Genomic DNA, 23,776 nt, shown 5'->3' on the forward strand with positions numbered 1-23,776 from the left:
AGAGTATTAAGAAAAACAAATGACTTTTATTAATTGTCATTTATTAATGACATTTAATTTCCCTGAGATCATATTCCATAAATTGCACAAATAGACCAGTGGTTTTCAAACTTTACTGGATGTGCAAAGCAGCAGGGTAGCTGTGAAATGGTCTGGGCAGGGGCGGGGGCGGTGGTGCTGGGGGTGCTGGCGTGTCTGCAGGGTGGGGGGATGCTAACACCAGTGTCCTCAGTCAAGTGAGCAGCAACATCAGACTGGTTATGAGCAGCTGTAAGGAAGAGTCAGCTCAACAGAATCACAAACATGGAAAGCTGAAATCACTAATGGAGAATACTAAGATGTTTCTCTACAAAATCAATCTTTGGTTTTCAGATTTCAACGTGTCAGATTAATTATGAACTCGTTAAACTTAAGAGACTTATTTTAACTCTGAAAATAAGGCTCTGATTTTTTAAAAGTTCAAACATGGCTATCTTTGAAAGCTTCTAAGAAACAGGCCTATTTTCTGAGAATAAAGAAAAGCTAGTCTTTGGAGAAATTTTTTTTAAATTCTAATTCATTACATTTCTTGTCTATTGAATCCAATATCCACAGTTTGGCACACTCATTAATTTTGTATCATAGTTCATTCTCATTAGTAGCACTTGGCACCTTAAAAAGTTCACAATTACAACACAATGGAGACTTCTTATTTTCTTTATAGTTGGGCAGGAAAAAGGACAATCTTTGGCCTTCCAACTTAGTCTTTAGTATCCATATTTGAGCTTACCTCCCACAACTTCTAGAACTACAGAACTATGTTTTCCACTTAATACATAATAAATATTAGAGTTAAAACAAAACAATGCATCAAGATATCATTTGGAATTATTTTTGAATTGGGTAGAAAACAGGAATACCATCCTAATGGACTAATTTAGAGAACTTTGCCTGGCTATGTGAGGGTGAGAGGAAGTTCAGAAACAATGTTTATTGAAGTTAATATCTTTCCCACAGTCAGTAAATGCCTGCCTTAGTACTCAGCTCACTCTGGGCCTCTCAGCTGGTCCCTGGAATGGCAGCTTGTTCTAGGCCTCACAAAAGGCATACTGCTTAAGCATAATGCTTCCCTGTAGATCACTACAGTGCTCTGCCTGCAGGTGTGATAGTAAAAAGAAATAAAGGAAATTACTTTCAACACAAGATGCTGAAGAGTTATGTTCCTCCAACATGGCAGGACACCTACTCTACATAAACTGCTCCTCTTCAAGTATTTCTGTGCTTTGGCTTCTGTCGCCACTAGGCTGGTAGAGTGCTGGCCTCCCAGTAGCAGATCTTCAAACCTGATCTCAGGTAGATCTGTCAGATACACAAGCTCAGCTCTCTGCAGGGTATGTGGCTTCAGAGGCAATGGATGCAGGGAACAGACCCCACAAAGTGCTTTCTCCTGTAATCATACATCATAGGAGTAACACACTAATATACCATTCTAACAGCTAGCTATTCATAAAAACAACCAAGTCTCTGGCTTTTATTTTAATCAAGAGCATTATATCTCAAAATAATTCTTTTCCTACTAATAAGAAATTGCATGTTGTGCTTATTAAACACTGGAAGTTTCTGGGCCTGACCCAGGCTCATGAAATCAGCCTGTGAGCTTTAACCAGTTCCCCAGCTAGAACAAGTATTCCTAACTTCGCTAGTACTTTAAAAGTGACAGGCTTGTTTTAATGAAGCAGCTTCTCCGCCTCTAAGATTCTGATAGTAGAAAATCTCCCTTTTAGCTAATGGAGTTTAACATGAAATCTGGCCCTTTTTCTTATTTATTAGTGAAATCCTGTGGTCTCTTCCCTGTTTGCATGTATTACGTTCTGTTTGTCCCACCATTATTCCCTCGCCTGGCAGTGGGGAGCAATAACTCTCCTGAAAAATTTACCTGCACTGGCTCCGAAGAACAGACTTAGGTAAGTAAGTATTTAACATCTTCCACCTTGGTAAAGCTCTTCCCCGACCCTAACTTTGCTCCATCCGGGTCTGACTAGATGCCACCAAAACAGTCTCTCAGAAGTAAGTCGCTTTCCTTCACCATGACCCTGGCAAAGCCCCCGTTCTGTCATGGCCTCTGTCCCTCATTCATTCACTTGGCATTTTGTTCACTCACGTAGTCCAAATCCTTTCTATTCACTTTTAAATCTGACATTTCTATCACCACTGTATCGAGATTTGTTTAGTGACATTACGCAAACAGCCACTAGCGCTAACGCTGCCCCCAGACCGGGAGGGCCACATGGGCTGACCTCCTGGGCTACTCCCGAGAGGAGGGGGGCAATGATCCGGCCCATCGCTGTCACTGACTGTCCCACACCAATGAGGGTGCCGCTGGCCTGGGTGCCCCCTACAGTCAGCTGCAGGTCCGTCATGCATGTCCTGCCAATGGCGGTGGAGAAGGAAAGGAGGGTAGAGCAGAAGACGACAGCGCTGAAGGTGGGCGCCGTGGAGTAGAGCAGCAGCAGCAGGAAGGTGAGCGTGCTGGAGTGCAGCAGGAGGGTGTGGGATTGGTGCCTGTACAGCTGTATGACAGGCCCGAGGGCCGGGCCAGCGAGGGCGCCCACGGCGCTGCTGTAGCTGATGAGGTAGCCTGTGGTCTTGGGCCTCACCCCAAAGCGTTCCTCTAGGGCCAGGACAAAATTACTGTGGTAAAGCATGACGGCCACGGCCATCAGCAAGCGCACTAGAAGTATGTCCCACATCTCAGAAAAGATCAGGCTCTTCATGCTCTGCAGCGTGGACACCACTTCCACCCAGGGCAGCCGAGCGTTGTGCTCACTCGCCGCGGTCTCACGCGTGGTGTCCGCTCCCAGCACTTGGTGGTCTCTCCGTCCCCAAAACCCACTGTGTTTCCCTACCTGCAGGCCATTCTTTGTGCTGTCTAGTTTTACTGCAGTCCATGGAAACAGCCATACCAGACCTGTTAAAAAAAGGCACAGAATCCTGTTTGAATAGGCTGAAATCACCCATTTACACAGTGCTCTGCAGGGCAGAAACAATTATTTGTATTAGATTACTATTCTGTACTCCTGTATTAGTAAGTTTACTAATCCGTATTTTTTAATCCAATTTCTAGCTATTTCCACAGCTACTTCTACTTAACTTTGATAGCGGATTCACTTTAACAAAATCTATACCTACAAAACATTGACTAATTTTCCTATAGCTCAAGAGCCTATGATGGTTTCCTAAATCCTTTTGCATCTAAATTCTTATGTTTAAATTCTTCCCTTTGCTAACTTTCTGATTCTCTGCCTGTCTACCATCTGCCCTCCATCCATCTATTCACCCATTTACCCATCTATCCTCATGTACCCACACGCTGATTATTTAGAGAGCACTTTAGAATGCTAAGTCCTGTGCTAAACACTAAGACTATCTCAATAAGACATGGAATCTAAAGTCCTGTCCTCAACAGACTTAACTCTTAAAGGTGATTCAGACAATAAACAGGCAATTAGAATACAGCAGTGTTCTGCTGTGGGGAGCATAGGGACAGCCGGTTGGCGGAGGGAGGAGCAGGAAAAACGACACCAAGGACTTGTCAGGAAGTACATGCACGGATCTTTTCCCAGTCGGAGCCACCGGTGGTTAGCAAATCACACCTCAAACTCTGTGGCATTCTCGTGGACCGTGACATACAAGCCGATGCAGCAGCTGTTCTCTCTATTTGGAATAATCCTCCCTCTGCCCTCGCCTGACTGCTCTGCCTATATTGTTTTATTTCTCCCATGTCATCCAAGATTGGCCTCTTACCAATCTGTGCCCAAAGATTTTCTTAAAACTAAATTCATTCCATTCTAGGACATCCTCTCAAACCTATCCCTGAAGGATTTTTAGGCCTTCAACACCTCAGTTGAATTTGAGCCAAACACTAATCAGTGCTGTTTCTCAGCTTGCGTTCAGCAACTGCATTTGTGTGTTTTTTCTAAATACGGTCTAAGCGGACCATTATTTGGTCCAGATGTCTAACCATATGAGGAGACAGAAATTTTGATTTGTTCTTATCTGAATAGGGTCCTTGGACATTTCATAGAAACTTGATAAACATGTGAAACAATTGTCTCTAATGGACTAAAAGGAAGAATTAAAGTGATAATAAAATTGATGATGGTGGCAGCAACTAGCATCTACTGAGTGCTTCTCTGCCAGGCAGTGGGGCAAACTGCCGTGAAACCACCTGTAGCTGCACACACAGTCTGTGAGGTGGCCTACACCAATGCTGAGCCTACCAAGAGTAATGAGGGGGTTTCAACCCATGTCTGTCAGGCTCCAGACTTTGAGACTTTAGCCATGAAAACAGAAAGCAGAAAAAAAGAGATAAAGTCCTTTCTCAGGCAATTCAGAGGACAAGGCAAGGATTTAAGTTGCTGAAAGAGGGTTTTAAGAAAGATCATGGTACTTGCTGAGTATAAAGTTACGGTAAAACTGGCAACAATCACCGAGCTCTCTGTGCCGGAAGGCAAAGCCCTGGGAGACGCGGGCTGCTCCGGTCCGTCCCACGTTCCTATTCCTCTTCCACGGTTCTCGGCATCACCCACCCCCTTGGCGAGAAAGTCAAATCCCTAATATTTTAAGTCACTGTAGTTGGGAACACCTGTAGTTCCCATCATAGCTTTAGGCTAGGGCAAAGTAATGAGTAGCACTGACACGAAAGAACCCAAAAGAGAGCCCCACACTCATGTCCTTTGTTCACAGGCTGACTTTTGACTTTGAGAGAGAGAACCTTCACAGACCTGTCTTTACAAGTGAAGAAATGTGGTCACACCAACTGGTCATTTGCTTCACGTCATTTTACCTGCACTTCACGAATTCATCAGATCTGGCTGAGGTTGTATAGGTTAAACATTTGGCATAAAATCCAAAGTATTTTTGAGGATTGAGACTTCATTCAGGAACTTTGCTGTGCAAGTCTGATATTCTAATCCAATATGGAATTTGCCACTCAATCTGGAGCCTTGAATAGGCAGTTCAAAAATTTGCAATAAAGCAGAGTATTATTAATTTAAGGAAAATGGGAACAGCATTGCCCTTCTTGTTTACTTGAACACTGGCCAATCAGCAGTCTCTGGCAAAGGGGATAATTCATTTTGCCTTAAGCCACTGGCCCTACAACCAAGTGACGTACAGGACAGTCCTGTACGTATTCTTTTATTCATCAAATATTTGCCTGACTTGTTCTAGGCAGAGTGACAGCAGTGAGTAAATTTTTACCCTGTGGAGTTTACTTCCTGATTATATATGCGGTTGGGTGTTTGAGTGGGAAGAGATAGATTCAAATGAGCTATGAGTAAAATTGGATTATTGTATATTTAAAGAGGTCTTCCATAACCAAGGAAGGCCTCTTTAAGGAAGCAAATATTCACAACTTGAATCAGAAGACAGAGTAAGTAAACACGAATGGGAAGAAACAACAAGTTACAACGGTCTCCTGTGGAATAAAGCTAGAACTCAAGAAGTCAACTGGGAGAGGTCACTGAAGTCATGTAGAGGGAGTCACATAGAGGTCGGGGCAGTCCCCGACATGGGGCTGTGAGAGATACATGTGTGTTAGAATGTGGGAAGCCACACAAGGTCTGCAGCAGGGGAGGATTGGGTTCAAATTCACTTATAAATGAGTCTGCCTATTCTCGAAATATATATATATATATATATTGAGAGGAGGGAAGTGTGGGTAGACTGGTCAGTATGAATGCACTAGTCAATCTTCTCACAGTTAAATGTCAACTTACCGGCATTGAGAATGAAGACAGAAAAGCAGATGAAGGCTGTTAGGTAGAATCCACCATCTAGTTCAGTGAGATACCCCCCAACCATGGGGCCTAAGATGAAGCCCACACTGGATGCTGTATTAAAATGTCCAATTACCAGTGGCCGTTCCTTCTCTGCAACCAGATCAGAAAGCAGAGCCCTTGAAATGGAGAGAGTATGTTTAAAAATACCTGCAAGGGAACAAGAAACATGTTCTGTCATGTTTTCCAGGTCAAGTGTCTTGCTTGGAATCCTGCACTTTATCTGAATGCTTCTGATCTCCACTTTCTCTGAACATCTCCAGCCTGCAGGTTCCATCCCAGTCTGTCTGCACACCAAGGCGATCACCTCCCCTCTGGCAACCAAGCTTTTGAGCCCTGTTTGTCCACCACCCTCCTGATGTTCCAGTGTCTCCAGGCCTGTTAGCCTGCTGTAATTCATAGCGGCTCGTAAGAGCTACCCTCTGTAGTCATTCACTCAGGGGATAAACGCTGACTGTATCCCTACTCTAAGACTGGCACTGTCCTTTACCTGATGCTCAGAATAATGCAAGGAAAAGAGGGAAAAAAACAAAAGACCTCAAAAAGTTTGTGTGTGTGAGATGACATGTCCACCTCATCAATTCCTACAGATTTTCTACTAGTAAGAGGCTTGTGAATGTATTGACTAAACAAATTGAGAGCTATCATCTTAATTAATGAGAGATGATGAGTACTTAACAGCTTTATATTCCTCTTACTTTGCTTACATATTTGACTTATACGCCCTGACACCCACATGAGTAAATGCATTCATAAATATGCTAATGGACAAAATAGGTGTCCCATGATTTCGATCAATATGCACATAGCAGGAACTCAATAAATGCTGCTGTGGGCCTGCTGAGTTGCTCCTCAGCGTGATGTGACACAGGGCTTCCCTGGTGTCCTGCGAGGAAGCACTGCCCGCGCATCATCACTCTAAACACACTAATCAGTCCCAGGTTCTGGTTCCGGCCTTGTGTCAAACCCAGAGTGGGCCTCTGCCTGACAACCAGCAACCAGCTCTTTGAGAAACAAACATAAATCCTTGTTGATATCAGAATGGCTCTCTCTAGTCCAACTTCTTTAAATGTGAGAAAAGATTAGGCCCTAGGCCTTTTTGGAATTCTGTAAAGTTTGAGTAATATGGATGCCAGTTCACCGTCCATACCCAGGGAAGAGGACTATAGTGAGAATGTCTGTGAGCAACCCAGACAAGCCTTCTCTTGCCTGTCAGAGGTGGGTCAGTGGACCAAGGGAAGAGGAGCATACCACGTGTCCAACTCTGGTATTTCAACCTCAGGCTCACTTTTTCGATACAAGGAACTAAACTTACAACTGCTCTTGGGTAGCATAATCCCAGCAAATCCCCCAGGGCTTCCTTATGCTCATGGACCATCAAACACTGCAGAGGTTCTATGGGCAAGAGAGCACTTCTATGTACAACTTTCCTTGATGGCAGAGGATGGTGCACACATAGCAGAACTAACACTATTCAAACTCACTTCATAGTAAATAAAAATATTTTAATCCACCCCATAAATCTCTACCCATTTTGTAAAAGAATATAAATTCTACTCATCTCCTCATCTGTTTCTTCAGCGTTCTGAGTAGTCTTCTCACCGCATGGAGGAGTGTTTTATATTATAGCAAGAGACACTGCTATCCAAACCAAGAACATACATGCAACAGTTGTCAGTGGATTTTTATAAGTGCTAGTTGGGCTTGTGAGGGTGCTGGTCACATTTAAAGCAAAGACTTTCATAAAGCATTTTCTGAAGTCAAAAATATGGCATGAACTTTGGAGTGTGCATCCAAAGACTTTCCAAGTAAATATACATATCACAGAAATGGTGCAGAAATCCTAAGTAAGCTGGTTAACGAAGTGTTACAGTACCTTAGTCTGTGCTCTATTTCTTTGGTATTAGGTAAAAACAAGCAGCTTTGTGCCCTCCCTGGTGGCACAACGAGTTAAGATGTAGCACTGCAAGCCAACTGCAGCCGGTTCAGTGCGAGTTAGATCCCTGGCCCGAGTTAGACCCACATGGCGCAGCAGACCTCTCCTAACCTGCCCACTGTTCCTCTCAACAGTGTACTTCCAGCAATCTGCCGATTCTGCTCCCCACTTTGTTTCTGCCGAAAACTCTCACCGCCCCTGCACCGCTGGCCTGTACCCCAGTTCTGTATGTATAAGTAAATAAAAATCTTAAAAAACAAACAAAAAAAAGCCAAGCAGTTTCACCGTAGGCATGTGCAGAGGCCAGGCTGCACACTTGCCCACAAGTGTGGCAGGATCTGACAGTGCTCCAGGGGGCACTGGGAGAAAGAATCGCTCACTCTCCAGGGCTCCCATTGCTAAGAAAGACAATAAAGAGCTTCCGCAGCAGCTACTTACACACTGCGCATCACCCAGCATTCACAGGTGACATTTCAAATAGAACAAAATATTTCAATGAATGGACAAATGTCTGTGACTTAAACTGTTAGAAACACTCTAGTCCATTAGAAAGGAAAACTAATCCGAGTCACTACATTTTTATTCCAAGCCTCCCCCCACCTAGTGCTACCAGGAAAGTGACAGGGCAGTTCTCAACGGAAGCCAAGAAGCCCCATCACAAAACTAAGGGCTTTGACCAGGAGGGAAGAGTAACCTGAGAGCTGCCAAGGGAACTGAACAAATTCTTTCTGACTGAATGCTGACAGGTCGATGGGAGGACTAGTGTGCTCTACCACAGGGCGATCAGGGCGGCTTCACGCGCTCGTGGACACACAGCTGCCTTGTTTTGAATGAAAACACATGCACACAGGTTACTCACCCACAGGGACTCGAGCCAGGGTGAACAGGAACACATTGGTGGATGCTCCAAGAATAAGGTAGCCCAGGGCGCTGAGGAGAATGCACGCCAGCAAGGAGGGCTGTCTTCCCACCACATCACTCCAGCAGCCCTGAGAAAGCAAGACATACAGGGGCCCTCTGGTTCCCAGCAGTTGCCAGCACCACAGGACCTCGAATTGGGGCCCAGGGAAAGACTTTAGGGAATCCAGTTTATGATCTTTAGATGCTCAATTCTGCTATAACATTTATCAAAATAAATTATTTGCTTTGATCGTTCCCCAAGTGGAGTGATAACATACACTTAGCTGTCTTTATCCACAGAAAGTTTAAGATCGTACCTATGACCTTCATTTTAATTATTTCTACGACTCAACTCAGCAGCCATATTAACTGCTTTGAATAACAAATATAAACATGTTATATTACATTTGTGTAACAGATGTTGACAGAGTACACTATCTTGCCACTTGTTTTTTCATTTAACAGTATAACCAGAGCATCATTCCATGTCATTAAAACTTTTATCATTTTTTTGTTCTTAGTAGTACCTATTTATTCCCTAATGTCATGAACGAATGTAGACTTTATCATTAATTTTCATCAACCTGATAGATGAAAATGATTTGATTGTTCTCATTTGAATTTCTTTGAAATAACTAGACTACTTTCCTACTGAGATGTACCTTTTCCTACTGTCATTCTTTCTTTCAGTTTTATCAACATATAACTGCCACAGAACACTAAGTTTAAAGTGTACAGTATAATGCTTTAACTTACCTGTATTGCAAAATGAAATCCATTTTCTCATACATACTCTAAGAAAAAAATTTTCCCTCTGAGAATTTTTAAGATATACTCTCAATTATACCCTACAGCATCGTTAAGCAGTCGTAACATTTTCCATACTCCAAATCAACATGCTTAATTAAAACCAAGTCTTTCTTGCAGCCTAAAAGTTCTTTCCTGGCCCTCCCTGGTGGCGCAGCGGGTTAAAGCACAGCACTAAGAAGCTAAAGCAACTTCCGCATGAATTCGATTCCCGCCTGCCCCAGAGGTGACCACATGGTGTGGCAGACCTCTCCTGACCCGCCTGCTGCTCCCCTCAGCAGTGTACTTCGTGGATCTGCCTGTTCTGCTCCCCACTGTGTCTCTGGTGAAGCCTCTCGCTGCCCCTGAGCCTCTGGCCTGTACCCCAGTTTTGTACACACAAATAAATATATCTTAAAAAAAAAAGTTCTTGCCTACATGAAGCAACCAGAAGTCAGTGGAAAGGCCTCTGAGGTAGTTCCTTGGAGATAGGGAATGCTAGTGGCAAATGGCTATTTTTCCTCCTTATCTTTCCCTTCTTTGTGCTTACCATTCCCACGATGGCAGAGCAAGGTGAGGGCACTAAGCTGGGCCTCTAGTAACCCCTGAGGCACATGGGCAGGCTACTTCATTTTCCCCACTGATGCTCTGGAAAGTGCTGTCTTGTTTTGTTTTTTTAAAGATTAATTTATTTCTGCATACCTAACTGGGGTACAGGCCAGAAGAGCAGGGGCGGTGAGAGGATTTACCAGAGACAGAGTGGGGAGCAGAACAGGCAGGTCAACAAAGTACATTGCTGAGGGGAGCAGTGGGCGTGTCAGGAGAGATCTGCCACGCCAGGTGGATAAGCTCCAGGGCAGGGATCAAACTCATACAGGAGTTGTTGTGACTTACTTCGCAGTGCTGCACTCTAACCAGCTGCGCTACCAGGGAGGGCCCTCGAGAGGACTGCTTTGTGCAGATGGACATGAGTCTACCTGATAAGTTCAATTAAACTACAATAGCTCCACATGACCCATTATACTGATGTTATAGGTGATGCTTTGGAAAACAAACAAACAAACAAAAAAGCTGATTAAGATAAAGGTTGCTAAATTCTACAAGAGCAATAGAGCATTCTATGCAAAGGATCAGGAATGGGGTCTCTGGTGAGATGTGATTCCCTGGATCCTGGGCCTGGTCAAAAGTGCTCAATACTGCATCCTGCTTCTCCCATATTCCTCAGTGATGTTCAGTGACATTTCTCTACCCTTCTAAATGCCATGTAACCTGAGCCTGTCTCTCTCCCTTACCCAAACTAACTATACTTGTTCATGCCCTAACCCCATTTTTTAATTGATAAGTTCTTTCTCTTTCTTTTTCTTTTTTAAATCATCATTATCTAAACTACTCAAAGATGTCTTTACATCAGGATATAAACTCATAAAATTCCTTTTAAAAATACTTGTGGATAAATACTCTAAAATACTGTCATACTTTTAAAATTGTCATCAGTGATCAGTCCTTTCCCCCAATTTCGTTTGAATGGATTTTAGAAATTCACCACATTCTTTGGACCTGGTAAAAAGGTCCTGGCTGCCTGTGTACCTAGGGCAGTGAGATAATCTACAGTTAGAGCCTGAGCCCTGCTTGAGCTGTCTGCTTTCAGCTTTTAACTGTAAAGTGTCCATACACCATGGCTACAGAGATATCAGTTAAGCTCTCTCTGTCTCAGTTTCTCTAGCTATAAAAATGGGAATATGATGCACCTGCCTCAGAGTGCTTTCCTTCCTTTACACACTCGCTGTGTACTTTGTATAGAATGAATCACTAAAGATACACAATCACCAGACTGGTAGTTGACAGTTATTATGAGGATTAAGTCAAATGCTTAACACAGGGTCTGACCATAATAATTACTTAAGAAATACTGGTGATTTTATTAAAATACACATATCAAAAAAAAAAAAAATAGCCAGATCTGATTAGCACATCTTCATAAGTATTTATTTTTAAAGTGAAAATGTTTTTACAAAAATGCACTATTATTTATACACATATTTATAAAAGTACTGGCTAACAAAAGACGTTTTAACTAGGTACTCCTCTACCTGAAGGAGGCCTAAAGAAGGTTCTCACTGAATTACAGCAGCTAGATACATGAAATGTATAAATGTGCATTGTAAACACAAATGTAACAAAGCAAAGGATCAGACTGGAAAAGCGCATTTGGGACACCACTGGCAATGAAAATTCACATCCATTAAGTTCTACTGGGTGCCAGGTGCTATGGTAAGTGCTGTGACAATCACACAAAAAATGTGTGTTTATCCTCAGGGAGTTCAGAGTCCAGTCGGGGAAAGGCATGTCATTAAAATACACTGTGATTTTAACTGATCTAGCATCCATACACACATATTAAGCATTTGGTAATGAAACAGAAAAAAGATGTTTACTAAAGCAGAGCCCCAATTTTTCTTCTCACAAGTAACAGCCTCACAGAGTGAGTACATCAGCCTCCTATACACCCTGATATTCAGTATTTATTTACTGCTTTTAGGTCACTAAAGCAATGCCAGACAATCTCTATATCAGAAGTAATATGGGCTCAGAGTAGATACTGAGCTTAAGTGTGACTTTCTCAAAATATTTAAGCTCTATGTTTTAATTTTCTCCTTTTACATAAAAGGGAGATTTTTTTTTTAAAGATGTATTTATTTGTGCATACAGAACTGGGGTACAGACCAGAGGCTCACGGGCAGCGAGAGGCTTCACCAGAGACAGAGGGGGAGCAGAACAGGCAGATTGACGAAGTACACTGCTGAGGGGAGCAGCGGACGGGCCAGGAGAGGTCTACCATGCCATGTCACTTCCAGAACAGGCGGGGATCGAGCTCATGTGGAAGTGGCTTTAGACTCTCAGTGCTGTGCTTTAACCCGCTGTGCCACCAGGGAGGGCCCATAAAAGGGAGATTTTAAACTATTTTGCTGAATCATTGTAAAGGCTAAAATGAGAATGAAACTATTATTATTAACCCAATTTGATATGTAAAAGATTTTAAGATGAATCAAGAATTAGTTTAAATAATTAATATCATTACCAGCTTAATAATTCATTATGGAATCTGACCAAATTTTATATTTTACAATTTACAGCTAGTGGCTGTACTGTACAGTACAATTTGAGAACGGTGTCAAAATAAAGAGTCACGATTGAAGGCTCCTTCTTGACCTACCTACACTGCATTTCCTAATCATCTGTATTTCTTGTAACCATCAAGCCCGTAATTTTACTGTAGCCATAGATGGCCCCAGAGCTGTGTAACTATGCTTTCAAGGCATGCTGCCAGATAAAGGAGAACTTACCACCATCGTGCTAGAAAAGAGTTGCAAAATGCCATAGGAGGAGCCTGCAAAAAAAAAAAAAAAAAAAAATCAGTAACATCCATAAAATAAGCAAGACCCATCATATGAATGGATTAAGGTGTTAACCACTACATGAAATAGAAAAACACTAGAGAAAAAAAAATTATTTTTATGACGATTATCCCACTTTTTTTTTTTTCAGTTAGGAGACTATAATACAACTTTTAATAAAAGGCTACAAAATTGAAAGCAGAAAAGGCAAAAAAAAAAAAAAAATTAGGGAGCGTGAGAACAAGGCCTTCCACCAATATGTGGAGAGAGTGTCGCTTCAACTGAGGAGACCACACTGAGAACTCAGGGGAGTAGACATCTGAATCTTGTGGAAAGTCTATGAAGTCTTAAAATGTTGATATTATCTCATATTTCAACATTTCCGTTTTAGAAAATTACTTAGTTTTATAAAGAACTTGTAAAGTTTTATGGAGAGCTTACACCTTTGTAACATCACATATGTCCCCTCTGCTCTTCATAAGAACCTTCATGCCCCTGGGGGTCTGGGATAATTCCAAATACACTTTTCAAAGGAAACACAAATCACAGCATGGCCTGGACTTACCAGATATTATGTACAAAATGGTCCCGGAATATTTGTTTTTATGAATGATAAAGGGCTGAGTCTTAACAACTTTTTATTGTCTTAAGCCCTGTTATTCCTACCTCTTGAGTAAGTCAATGACCTTCCAATGGAGATTTTCTGCTGCACAGATACAGTCATCCTACAGTGCCACTAAGATGAATTGGGAGGGTGTGACAAACTGGCAACTGGTTTGTCTGGCTTCACCACACATCCATTTCCTGTAAGGTATGAGTTCTGTAGGTTGTGTTTCTCAGGTCTCTTGCACTAGGTTGCAGAGTTCTGTCAGGAGGAAGCTAGCTACATCTACTCTTTCACACACACAGCTCCTTGGAGAGCCTCACGCAGTGCCTGAGACAGCACTGTAGAGTGGGGTGCTGGACTAATGCTCTAAAAAAACTATATTTGCTTTGGGGTCTTATTTTTAAATATTCTGAAAATTCATTTTACCCCACTTTCAATTTACTTTCGGGTAATTTTAGCTATAATTGTTTAATTCAGGGTATTTAAAATTCAGTGCATTAAAAACGCACAGGGTTAACCACTCACCTACTATTCCAGCAACTGTTGGACTTGCTCCAAGAGACTTGACATGAAGGCTCAATAAAGGGACAACCATGCTTACACCAAACAAATCCTAAAAGGCAAAACACTGATTAACTGAGTGTAGAAAATGAAGCCTAGGTGCTTTTAACATAGAGTTTTTAAAAAAATAACACCGACATCGGGCATTTTGGGCAAACCGGAACTCATAATTGTATTGTCTGGTATGCTGGACACATCAGGTGACCATCACCAAGGAGCCCAAACGCATCGTGCACAGCTGCTGCGTGCGAGTGCCTGACTGCCCCTGATGGAGGAAGGAACGCGGGAGCGGCACCACAAGATTGAGTCACACACTCACACAAGGGGTAGTGTAGCAACTGACACAGCCATAAAATCAAGGTCATCCAGGCGCCAAAGCCTGGATGTGAGGATGTGGCCAAGAGGTCCCAGCAGATAAAACCGTTGGGGGCGCCTGTGAGTCCGGGGTCCCGCCCTGACCAGAGTTTAGTTTTTTTTTTTTTTTTTTTTTTTTTTGCAGTTGATTCTTAATATTCAAAGGATGTGCTGTAGAAGTTCTTTACACAAAACAAAACAACAACAATATAAAACAAAAACATCTACATGGAGAATGAAGGAAGAAGGGGTGGGTAATGCACACTTCTTGGCAAAGAGGCACTGGTTTAATAATATGAATTTCCTCCCCTAAAAGTAAATCCTCTGTGATTTACAGCCTAGGAGATAATACTTCGAATAAAAGTGTCAGCAAATTAAGGAGAAAGAAAACTGGTGTACTGAAGGAAGAACAATGTCTGAGTAATGGCCCTGTTTTTAATATCACATAATCTTAAATAGCTCAAAGTTATATCAAGAAACATAACTTCAGTTTTAACATTAAATATCATGTGGGTCTGAACCCATTTCTTTTGGGTTTAACTACCTGCTTTCACTCAGCCTAACTGATATTTGATAACATTTAAAAGACTCAGAATATATTAGCTACCTACTAAATTTTCAGGATCTTTCAGGAAAAGAAATTTTCCAATAAATTTTGTTTTTCAAAAATTTCCCAGTGCCAAAAGCTCTTCCCTGCTCACTTGTGCCTATGCAAGAAGTGTCCTTTACTTTCCTGTCCCTTTTCTAATCAACCTGTTCTTTAAAAAAAAAAAAAAAATTCCCAGTGCCACTTGTCACTTTTTATTCAAATGGTTATTCTAAACAAAGGCAGAGGCCAAATATTTGAGTTGGAAGGCTGAGACCTGAGGGAGTGCTGCTCTAAAATGGTCTCCTTTACTGGAAAAGGCAACTGCTTTCTTCTGGAGTCACGGTTCTTTCAAAGTCACCCTCTCTGAATGCATTTAGAATATGGCAACTTGCAATCAAGCAGAGGGAGTCATGTCAGCCTTCCAAGGAACAGCTACATTTCCCAAAGAAAACTGATGCATACTCTTCAAAGTTTAGGACCCTTTTCAGGGAAGGAATGCAAATATCTCATGGTAAGTGAATTATTAAAAAAATATATCAATTGACTGAAGCTGAAGAAATGGAATTCAAATCTCACCAGAAGAAAGTACTAAAACCCTCGATCCTAGCATGCCTTAGCATGTGAGCCAAAAAGGGCCTAAGGGTCATCTCAGTCATTTTAGTCTTCATTTCTAAACAAATTAAAACCTGGAAGCACAAGTAAGAGTTAAAACAGAACATTTTGGCAAATTAATTCTCTAATCTTGTTCCCTTCTTCTTCCAACTAGAAACCACTTTCAAAAAAGTCTTAGGGTCTTAACAGCTTTAAATACATTAAAAATTATAACTAAATTATAATATTTCCTAGATTTTTATCTGTTAACAGATCCTTCAAGGATAACTAAAGCTTGTTTACATTTTCCATTAAAAAAATTCCTCCTCTTTTTAACTTATGAAAAATCTTTTATTTCCTCCTGAAGATAACAGAGACCTAATCTCCTAAATAATTAAAATTTTACATCAGGCACACTAGGTAAGACTACGTGTGCAGCACATAGAAAACATACAAAAAGCTCTGAATATTCAAATCTGTATTGAAAGGCTGACTATAATGAATGATCTGTGAATTTCTTTGTTTTATTTTAGGCTCAACCTGTTTTGAATTCTAGGTCATGTTGGTTTCCAAACTCTATGAACCCTACTCTGGATTTTCCAGGTAAGTATGAAAATGCTTTTAATCTGGCACAACCAGGAAGTAGTACTATCTGAGCTATGGCCGCAACAGATTCGGGTCTCTCTCCAACCAGAAGGGGGGTGACTGGCTGGAAAGGGATCTACATCCTGAGAGTGAACTAAAAAAGCAAAGGGAAGTAAGAGTGCCAGAGTGAATTAAGACTCTGAGCAGAGGGGTGATGTCGGCAATGAGAGAGGAAGAGGCCCTCTCTGTAACACTGCCCCCTCTGGGTGTCCACACACAGTTGTGTGTTTACTGTGCTCTGGTGAACAGGATTCACCACTGCCTTAACAGCTGTTAGCTCATTAAAACTTTACACACTGGCCCTCCCTGGTGGCGCAGCCGGGTTAAAGCACAGCACTGTAAAGAACAAGCCACTTTCGCATGAGTTCCATCCCCGCCTGCCCTGGAGGTGACCACATAGCGGGGCAGACCTCTCCTGACCCGCCCGCTGCTCCCCTCAGCAGTGTACTTCGTGGATCTGCCTGTTCTGCTCCCCACTCTGTCTCTGGTGAATCCTCTCACCCTCCGCATCTCTAGCCTGTACCCCAGTTCTGTATGAAACAAACAAACAAAAAAAACTTTACACACTGTTGAACACCTTGCTTAAGGAGGGGAAAAGGACAGTTGCTTCCCTGCTGCCCTCCTTGTTAATGTCTCACTGTCTAACTCTAGGATTTGGGAGAATTTATGGTTTTAACCTGCATCCAGGCAGAAAACATAATTTCTTCTTTACCAGGACCCAGTCCCTTAGTGACATGGGGTAGTATTCTAGGGACATGGGGTAGATAACCTCACCAGTTTCATTTGATCTCAAAGAGGAAATCCTACTAGGTCCTGACCCAATGTGCTAACCTAAATTGGTTCACTAGGGCAACTGAAACACATCTAAAGAGGGTGAAGAAGCAGATCTAGAGCTCCTGCAGTTAATGACCCATGAACTACCAATACAACCTTTCCAAAAAGATTATAAATTCTCTGGCAAGAACTGTGTATTACAGGGAGCTCCACAGTACCTACTACATAGGAGACTTTCAGGAATTCCACAAATAAGTGAATTCATGGATGGATGAATGACTTGCCCTACCATACACTCAGTTCTCTAAGCTTTCCATTCTACATGGAACGAAATAATCGTCCTTATTAAACCAGCACACGCACACATTCCAGCGAAAATCAAATCTGCTTTGTGCAATATATAATTTGTCAAAAGGCAGAAGTGTATGATTCACTGTGACTCGACTTTGAAACGTTCCAGGCTACTGGTAACCTTAATGAAAATGTGCTTAATTCTTTCCTAGTGGGGTTAGCAAGAGTGATTTCCCCGATCTTGCCACGTAGAGGCCTATGTGTTCTTACTGCATCCACTGCAGTAGCTGGACTTTCCCAATCTTGCCCAGGAGCACAGACTCTGGCCAGCAGGTGTCTGCGACAGCATCTAACACCTTGGGGTCACCCTGGAGCACAACTCGGCCCACTAATCACACCTAAGGCAACTGCTGCGGTGTGTTACACTGCAGGAAGGGGCGGGGCGCCATGAAGTGTGCCCGGTGAAAGCTCGAAGGTCAAAAGGTAACCTGGCCAGGTGTATAGTGAAGCGGATTATGGGCCGGGGCAGGTCTGAGAGGTGGGGTGCCACCACCGGCACACTGCTTGCTCTCACGCCGCCTGGGTGAGCGTTACATCTGCCCTGGGTACTTCAAGCACAGAAAGCACCCGTAACTGAGTTCCAGGTCTGGGACTAAGTACTTCGCCCCCAGCCCAGCACTCACCAAGAAGCCCACCAGGTAAAGGCAGGACAAGAAGCGGCGGATTTGGACCGGACGAGGAGCCCCCGCCTCGCTTCCCGTCCTCGGCTCCCCCTGAGATTTCTGGGGCTCCGGGTCTGCTTGCCCCGGGGGCGACCGCAGGCCCCTGCCATGACCCGCCCAGAGCGCCATGCGGACGCCTGCAGCCGTGCATCTACGCCCGCAGCAGCCGCCGGCCCCGCCCCGAGCGGAAGCGGGCACGGTGCGCCTGCGCAGAAGGGAGCGCCGCGAGGCCGCCCCCAGGCGGCGGGACCCTGCAGACGCGGCTCGCGGGTTGTAAGCAACTCCCGGCAGGGTTGGACAGTTTGTCGCCTGGAAGCTGATGGTAATGGTGATGCCTGGCGTTTCCTTGGGTTAAAGATCGCACTGTCCCTGCCATTGGAAGGCGGGAAGGAATTGTGTGAGGAGTGAGGAGGGGATGACCTGCGCAGGAACCAGTTCTTGCAGGAAGATACCCAGATTTGGGGCATGAGTTGTTTGGACCCAGAATAATTTAGATGGGCCCCATCAAGCTTCGATTTGCCTACTTGAGAAACAGAAGGAGATAATATAGACCAGCTCTACAGAGTTATGAGGAATCTGCAGCTGCTTTACTTGACACTTCTCTGGGGCTGTGCAGTGTGAACAAGACATGGTCTCAGCCCGAGTAGAGGTTCGAGTTTCCTGAAGTACAATAAATAAATATGATAAATAGCAAACCGTAACCACACAATATTTAAAGAATAAAACCGCTGTAAATAAAACAGTGTACTGACAAGTGATAAAAGAAAACGTGGTCATGGAGACAAGTCACTAGAAATTCTTAGCTACTAGCATAATACTAGTATAATACTCAGCATTATCAACTATAAAGTAGCAAATGCTTAGGCCCTTTTTCTCCTTATAGGAGCTTGTTTATCCGCAGATTGTTGCGTCATTTAAGCAAGATCACAGTTCTCCCATGCGTTTAAGAGAAACCATTAATTTGAAATTGATCTAGTTGTTTATAGAAAAGATGGTCAGAATGGTCATTCCAATGCTGCACCTCCCGTGTGAAAATAAAAGTCACATTACTTACATTATAATTCTTTGACAGCTGATATTGAAATGGAATCTGCGTAGAGAATCTAACTCCTGGTCTTAGTTCTATGTCTCAGGGTGACACTTTAGACTCCTACTCTTATATTTTCATTTAACCTCAATTACCCCTGTAGCTTCTTGGAGCCCCTATTTCCAAGCACACCCAGGGCATTCTTATATTATATGAATTAGGTGGAACAGCTAGTCTGAAATACTGCCATAGAAAGATTCAGAGTTGCCTCAATCTCCTCATTGAAGATGCGTGGGGGAAAACATAGCACTTATTGCTGTGGGTAATTGTGACGGTTAAATGAATAATGGGCCTGAAATGTTTAGCATAGTGTTTGGCAGAATGAGTGCTGGCTGTCATTATTTTGTAGATATTGTCAATTTTTTTTTTCAGTTGTTATTTGTGTATCTAGATAGAGCCTCATTTCTAAGCATTGCTATCACACCACATAGCAATTAAATTAAACAGAACCTAAAGGACTTGGCTGAGCAATACATGAAGAAAAAGCTTTGAGCCATCCCTGCAGAACTGGTGGCATCTTCAATAATCCTGAAGACAGTAGCATTTCTTCAGGGCACTTCTGACTGTGCAGCACCAACAATTGTCTCCTCTTGGAGACTTGGTACCTTAAGTTCACACAGATGTGTCTTTGCAGCTCCCAGCTCCCCTCCCCCGCCTCTCTCTCTCCCACCTCCACATTGGGAAAATTATCTGGAGTGGGAAGTAACAGCCTACCTTCATCTTTATGGACAAAAAAAGACTCAGTGACAAAGTATGTAAGGAGAAGGCAACATATCCCAGTGCCAAGGATAAATAAATATTTCTCTAAATCAAGACTCAGGTCACTACACACAACTTTCATGTAAAGCACTTTCACAACCAATAGCAGCATATTGGAGTATAACCTTTTTCATTCACACAGTTGCAGCATATGGAGTATAATCTATACCCTCAGAAAGAATTTCAGGAAGCAGGATGAGTAAATGATATCAATACTACAATATTTTAAATGGATATCATAGTGTAATAGATGCCTATGAAGTGTGCAGCATTTTGATTTCTAGTTCTATAGAGAAAAATATTCTCCTTTGGGCCCCAGTTTTCTTTCTGAAATGATTTTTCTTTTTTTGGCATTGATTTAAATTGAAGGAAAGTTTTTTTTTGTGTGCATTTTTTTTATTACAAAGTTTATTTTTACATCATTTTGCACATTTTTTTTTTCATCTCGATTGTAATCCCCGCGGGTTTCCCATCACCAAATCACCCCAGTGCCACCACCATAGTCCCATGCATTTCCCTCCCCCCCCCCCCATTTGAAGGAAAGTTTTTAACAAATAAACTCTAAGTTTTTAGTCCCTTGAAAGAGTTAGTGCTCCTTAATGTACTAATAGAATTCTTTATGGAGTTGAGCACAGAGCTAAGAATAGTGCTTCTTTAAGGCAAAGAATATTTTTGTAATATAGCTTCCTTTGTGTGAGTTACTTGTATAAGGAGTCTCAATTTAATGAAGCGCAAATGGCCTGAATTAATGAGGTGAGTGAGCTTATGGGCCTTGTTCCTGTGCTGTTCAATATGGGCTATTTCATCAGCGCCTTGGTAATTTGATGGAATCATTTTAGTTAAGGCTGTTCAGCATGAAATACTAAGAAAATAGTAAGACCTTGCAGCCCAGTCTGTGTTATATAAATCCTAACATCTTACCAGTGTACAATGGAATGTATATTTTACCTGTGGCCACCAGATGGCAGTGTTCAACCCAATTCATTTTCAGTCAATAGGATTGCTATTTGATCAGCTGAATTCTTACTGAGCATGTTATCTGCATTATGTTAGGTGTTAGGGATGACACAGTAAGCAAGAACAGAACCATTATAACCCCCATAAATTAAATTTGTTGTTCCAGTACTACATATGAGATCAGAAAGCCTGTGAAATAATCTTAAGATTATAGGATGTGGTCCGGGTGTCACATTGGTGGGTGGGGGATGCAGGGGAGAGAAAGGTACATAAAAACGAAGAACTATACAGAAAAGATAAAAAAGATCATTAGAGGCACAGAGAAATGGTGATGGTGCAGTGGCAAACATCTGTATCAAAGATCACAGGACAGCAGTGGATTGTAGGGTCATCACTCAGTATATGGTTTGGTGTATAGAACGGAATATGGCCGCTTATTTGTTTCCTTCAGGATAAAATATTTTTGGAACCCAGAATTTTGGGGATTTTGGAAGAGTAATATGCATATTCTGTACATTACCTAACACTCTCACTGGAACTATAAAAGATCAAATATTTCCATACTTATATAACAAAATACATGAGAATTAACACTATAGTTTATATACAACATCGTGCCAGTTAGGTCTCATTTGCTAAACGTTTTTGGCTTTCCGTGTTTGGTTGTTGGAATGACAGATAAGAATTCTGGACCTATCAGTCCATGACAAAAGAGAATTTACCCCCAAAGTCCCCGAAAAAGCATTCCAGTGTTATGGAACATAAATTACCAATTTATAGAAGCCAGAGTTTGATTTCTATATTTATTTACAAATTTGTTCAGCGTTGTTGAGTGCTAAGCATTGCCATTCTTAATTAAAAAAAAAGTGAACCATAATTAATTTTGTTTTGAGAATACCTACATAATTTCATTATATTTTGAGATGATTAAGAATGTATTACAACATCAGTATTGGAAATTATGGCCTTGGAATAAAAGAATGTTTTGCTCATTAGCACTTGCAAATTAAATATGACTTGAAGTTACTGCTAAGTTTCAGTGAATTTATTATTAATAAAGCACAGTTAACTAAATAAAGACATTGGAACACAAAGCAGACAAAACTTTCCATTGCTCACAGACATTCAGCCTTTGGTTTTTATTTAATTTGTAAAAATCAAGGAGAAAATTAAATACACTGTTTTGGAAAGCCAATGATTTTCTTGTCTCTAGATTTTAAAAGCTTGACTTTCAAACAATTTTTTATTAAAAAATTAAAAACACTTTGCTACAATTTCTCTAAGTGCCACAATTCCTCTAAAATGGAAGTTGTTTCCAGAAAATCAAAAGTCTCTCCAAATAAAATTATAACAGTAGAAATAATCAGAATGTGTGTGGGGGGTGGATAGGCAGGGGTGAGCAAAGGGTTCAAGGGACTTTTAGAATGAAAAAGCAAATTAAAATAAAGCCAGCAGTTTTAGCTGGATATATGGTACCTTCGAATACCTGGTTCCACAACATGTCTCTGTCCTCTTCCATTTACTCTTTACCTGTTCTCAAAAGAACTTTGAGTTCCTGGACTCTACTTTTGCTGTTTCAGAGGGGGTCTGTCACCCTCTCCCTTCCTTGTAGAGAAGTCTGGGCAGCGCTGCCCTTTGAGACTTGGCTCAACTCCCAAGTTGAGTGATGACCTGGGGATACCCCATGTCCCACCCCCACCCCAAAGGGAAATCTGAGGAGAGGAGAAATCAAATATTGTATAAAATGAACAATGTTGTAAGGAAAAAATGAATAATAGAGTCCCATTTGAAAGAGCTTTGCCACACTAGGAGCACATATAGTATGTAATAGAGACTTGGGCTAATTAATGAATTAATGAAGAGTTCAGCAGATGAGTCATCTAATCAGATATAAATAGAATAGGTAAAAATTTGGGGACCTTACAGTGATCCAGTGATCCAGGAAGGAGAATGCTCTCTATGGGTATAGTGAGGATTAGGGGCATTTGGTAAGAAGTCAGCCTTTTGAAGTAATCCTGAGCCAGATTTGTAATGCTAACCAGAATAGGGAGTTTCATTTTATTTTGTTTTATCAAGAAAGATATCTGGCTAAGGACGGGATAGAAGGAACCCAAATGCTGAACTCACTTGACACTGTAGTGTCATAAAACCAAGAATCAACTATAAGAGAAAAAACAAAAAACAGGAACACTGATAAATATATGAGGACTAAAAGCATGTTGCTTAATAGTAATTGGATAAAAGAGAGAATCAAAGCAGAAATTAAAATCTACTTTGAGAGGAATAAAAATGATGATACAAGGTACCAGAATGTACAGGACACAGCAGAAAAATAATTGCAATACATGCCCATATTAAAAAGCAAGAAAAATTCAAATAAACAATGATCACACTAAAGTAACTTGAAATAGAGGAACAAACAAGAACCAACGTTAGTAGAAGGAAAGAAATCATAAAAATTAGGGCATAAATGAAAGAAATAGAAATCAACTTGTTCTTTGAGAACATACAAAGCTGATAAACCTCTAGCTAGGCCAACAAGAATTAAAAAAACAGAAAATATTAATAAACTGAATAACATGAAAGAGAATAAAATATTTACACAGTATATAACTAATAAAAGATTAATATACAGGATGTATTTTAAAAACTCATACACTTCAACAACATAAAATAAATAACCCAATTAATAAATGGGCTGCAGATATGGCCAGTTCTCCAGTGAGAATATCCTGAAGCCAAAAGATCTGTGAAAAAAATATTTATTATCACTTTTGATAAGACAGGTGCATATCAAATCTACGAGATTCCCATCTCACACCTGTGATTAGGGCACACATTAAAAATATCCCCAACAACAAGTTGAGGATACTGAGAAAAATGATGAGAACATGAACTGTTGCAATCATTACAAAAAGCAATCTGAATTTACCTTAAAAAAGTGAAAATAAAAGTATATCACCCAACTAGCAATTCCACTCTTGATAGAGCTACAGAAATGAA

General features: G+C 41.5%; 1 protein-coding gene across 1 annotated transcript; it reads right to left on the reverse strand.

Annotated features, from left to right (window-relative positions):
* Positions 1-53: 53 nt before the first annotated feature.
* MFSD9 (major facilitator superfamily domain containing 9) lies at positions 54-18,112 on the reverse strand. Its single transcript, XM_004686183.2, has 6 exons — positions 17,932-18,112; positions 13,969-14,056; positions 12,786-12,829; positions 8,615-8,744; positions 5,760-5,969; positions 54-2,947 (listed from the first exon to the last, which is right to left on the reverse strand). Exons 1-6 carry the CDS (start codon positions 18,097-18,099, stop codon positions 2,157-2,159), a joined length of 1,431 nt encoding a protein of 476 aa, XP_004686240.2. The 5' UTR covers positions 18,100-18,112; the 3' UTR covers positions 54-2,156.
* Between the last annotated feature and the right edge of the window lie 5,664 nt (positions 18,113-23,776).

This window comes from Condylura cristata, unplaced genomic scaffold (assembly GCF_000260355.1).
Source record: "Condylura cristata isolate star-nosed mole 26May11 unplaced genomic scaffold, ConCri1.0 scaffold00020, whole genome shotgun sequence".
Classification (NCBI taxonomy): domain Eukaryota; kingdom Metazoa; phylum Chordata; class Mammalia; order Eulipotyphla; family Talpidae; genus Condylura; species Condylura cristata.

Coding starts and splice junctions, on each gene's coding strand:
- MFSD9 (XM_004686183.2), bottom strand. CDS start 18,099: ATGGCGCTCTGGGCGGGTCATGGCAGGGGCCTGCGGTCGCCCCCGGGG. Junction 8,745..12,785: donor TCTTTTCTAGCACGATGGTG/GTAAGTTCTCCT, acceptor TTGCTTTCTCAG/GGCTGCTGGAGTGATGTGGT. Junction 2,948..5,759: donor TGTCTTCATTCTCAATGCCG/GTAAGTTGACAT, acceptor TTTTTTTAACAG/GTCTGGTATGGCTGTTTCCA.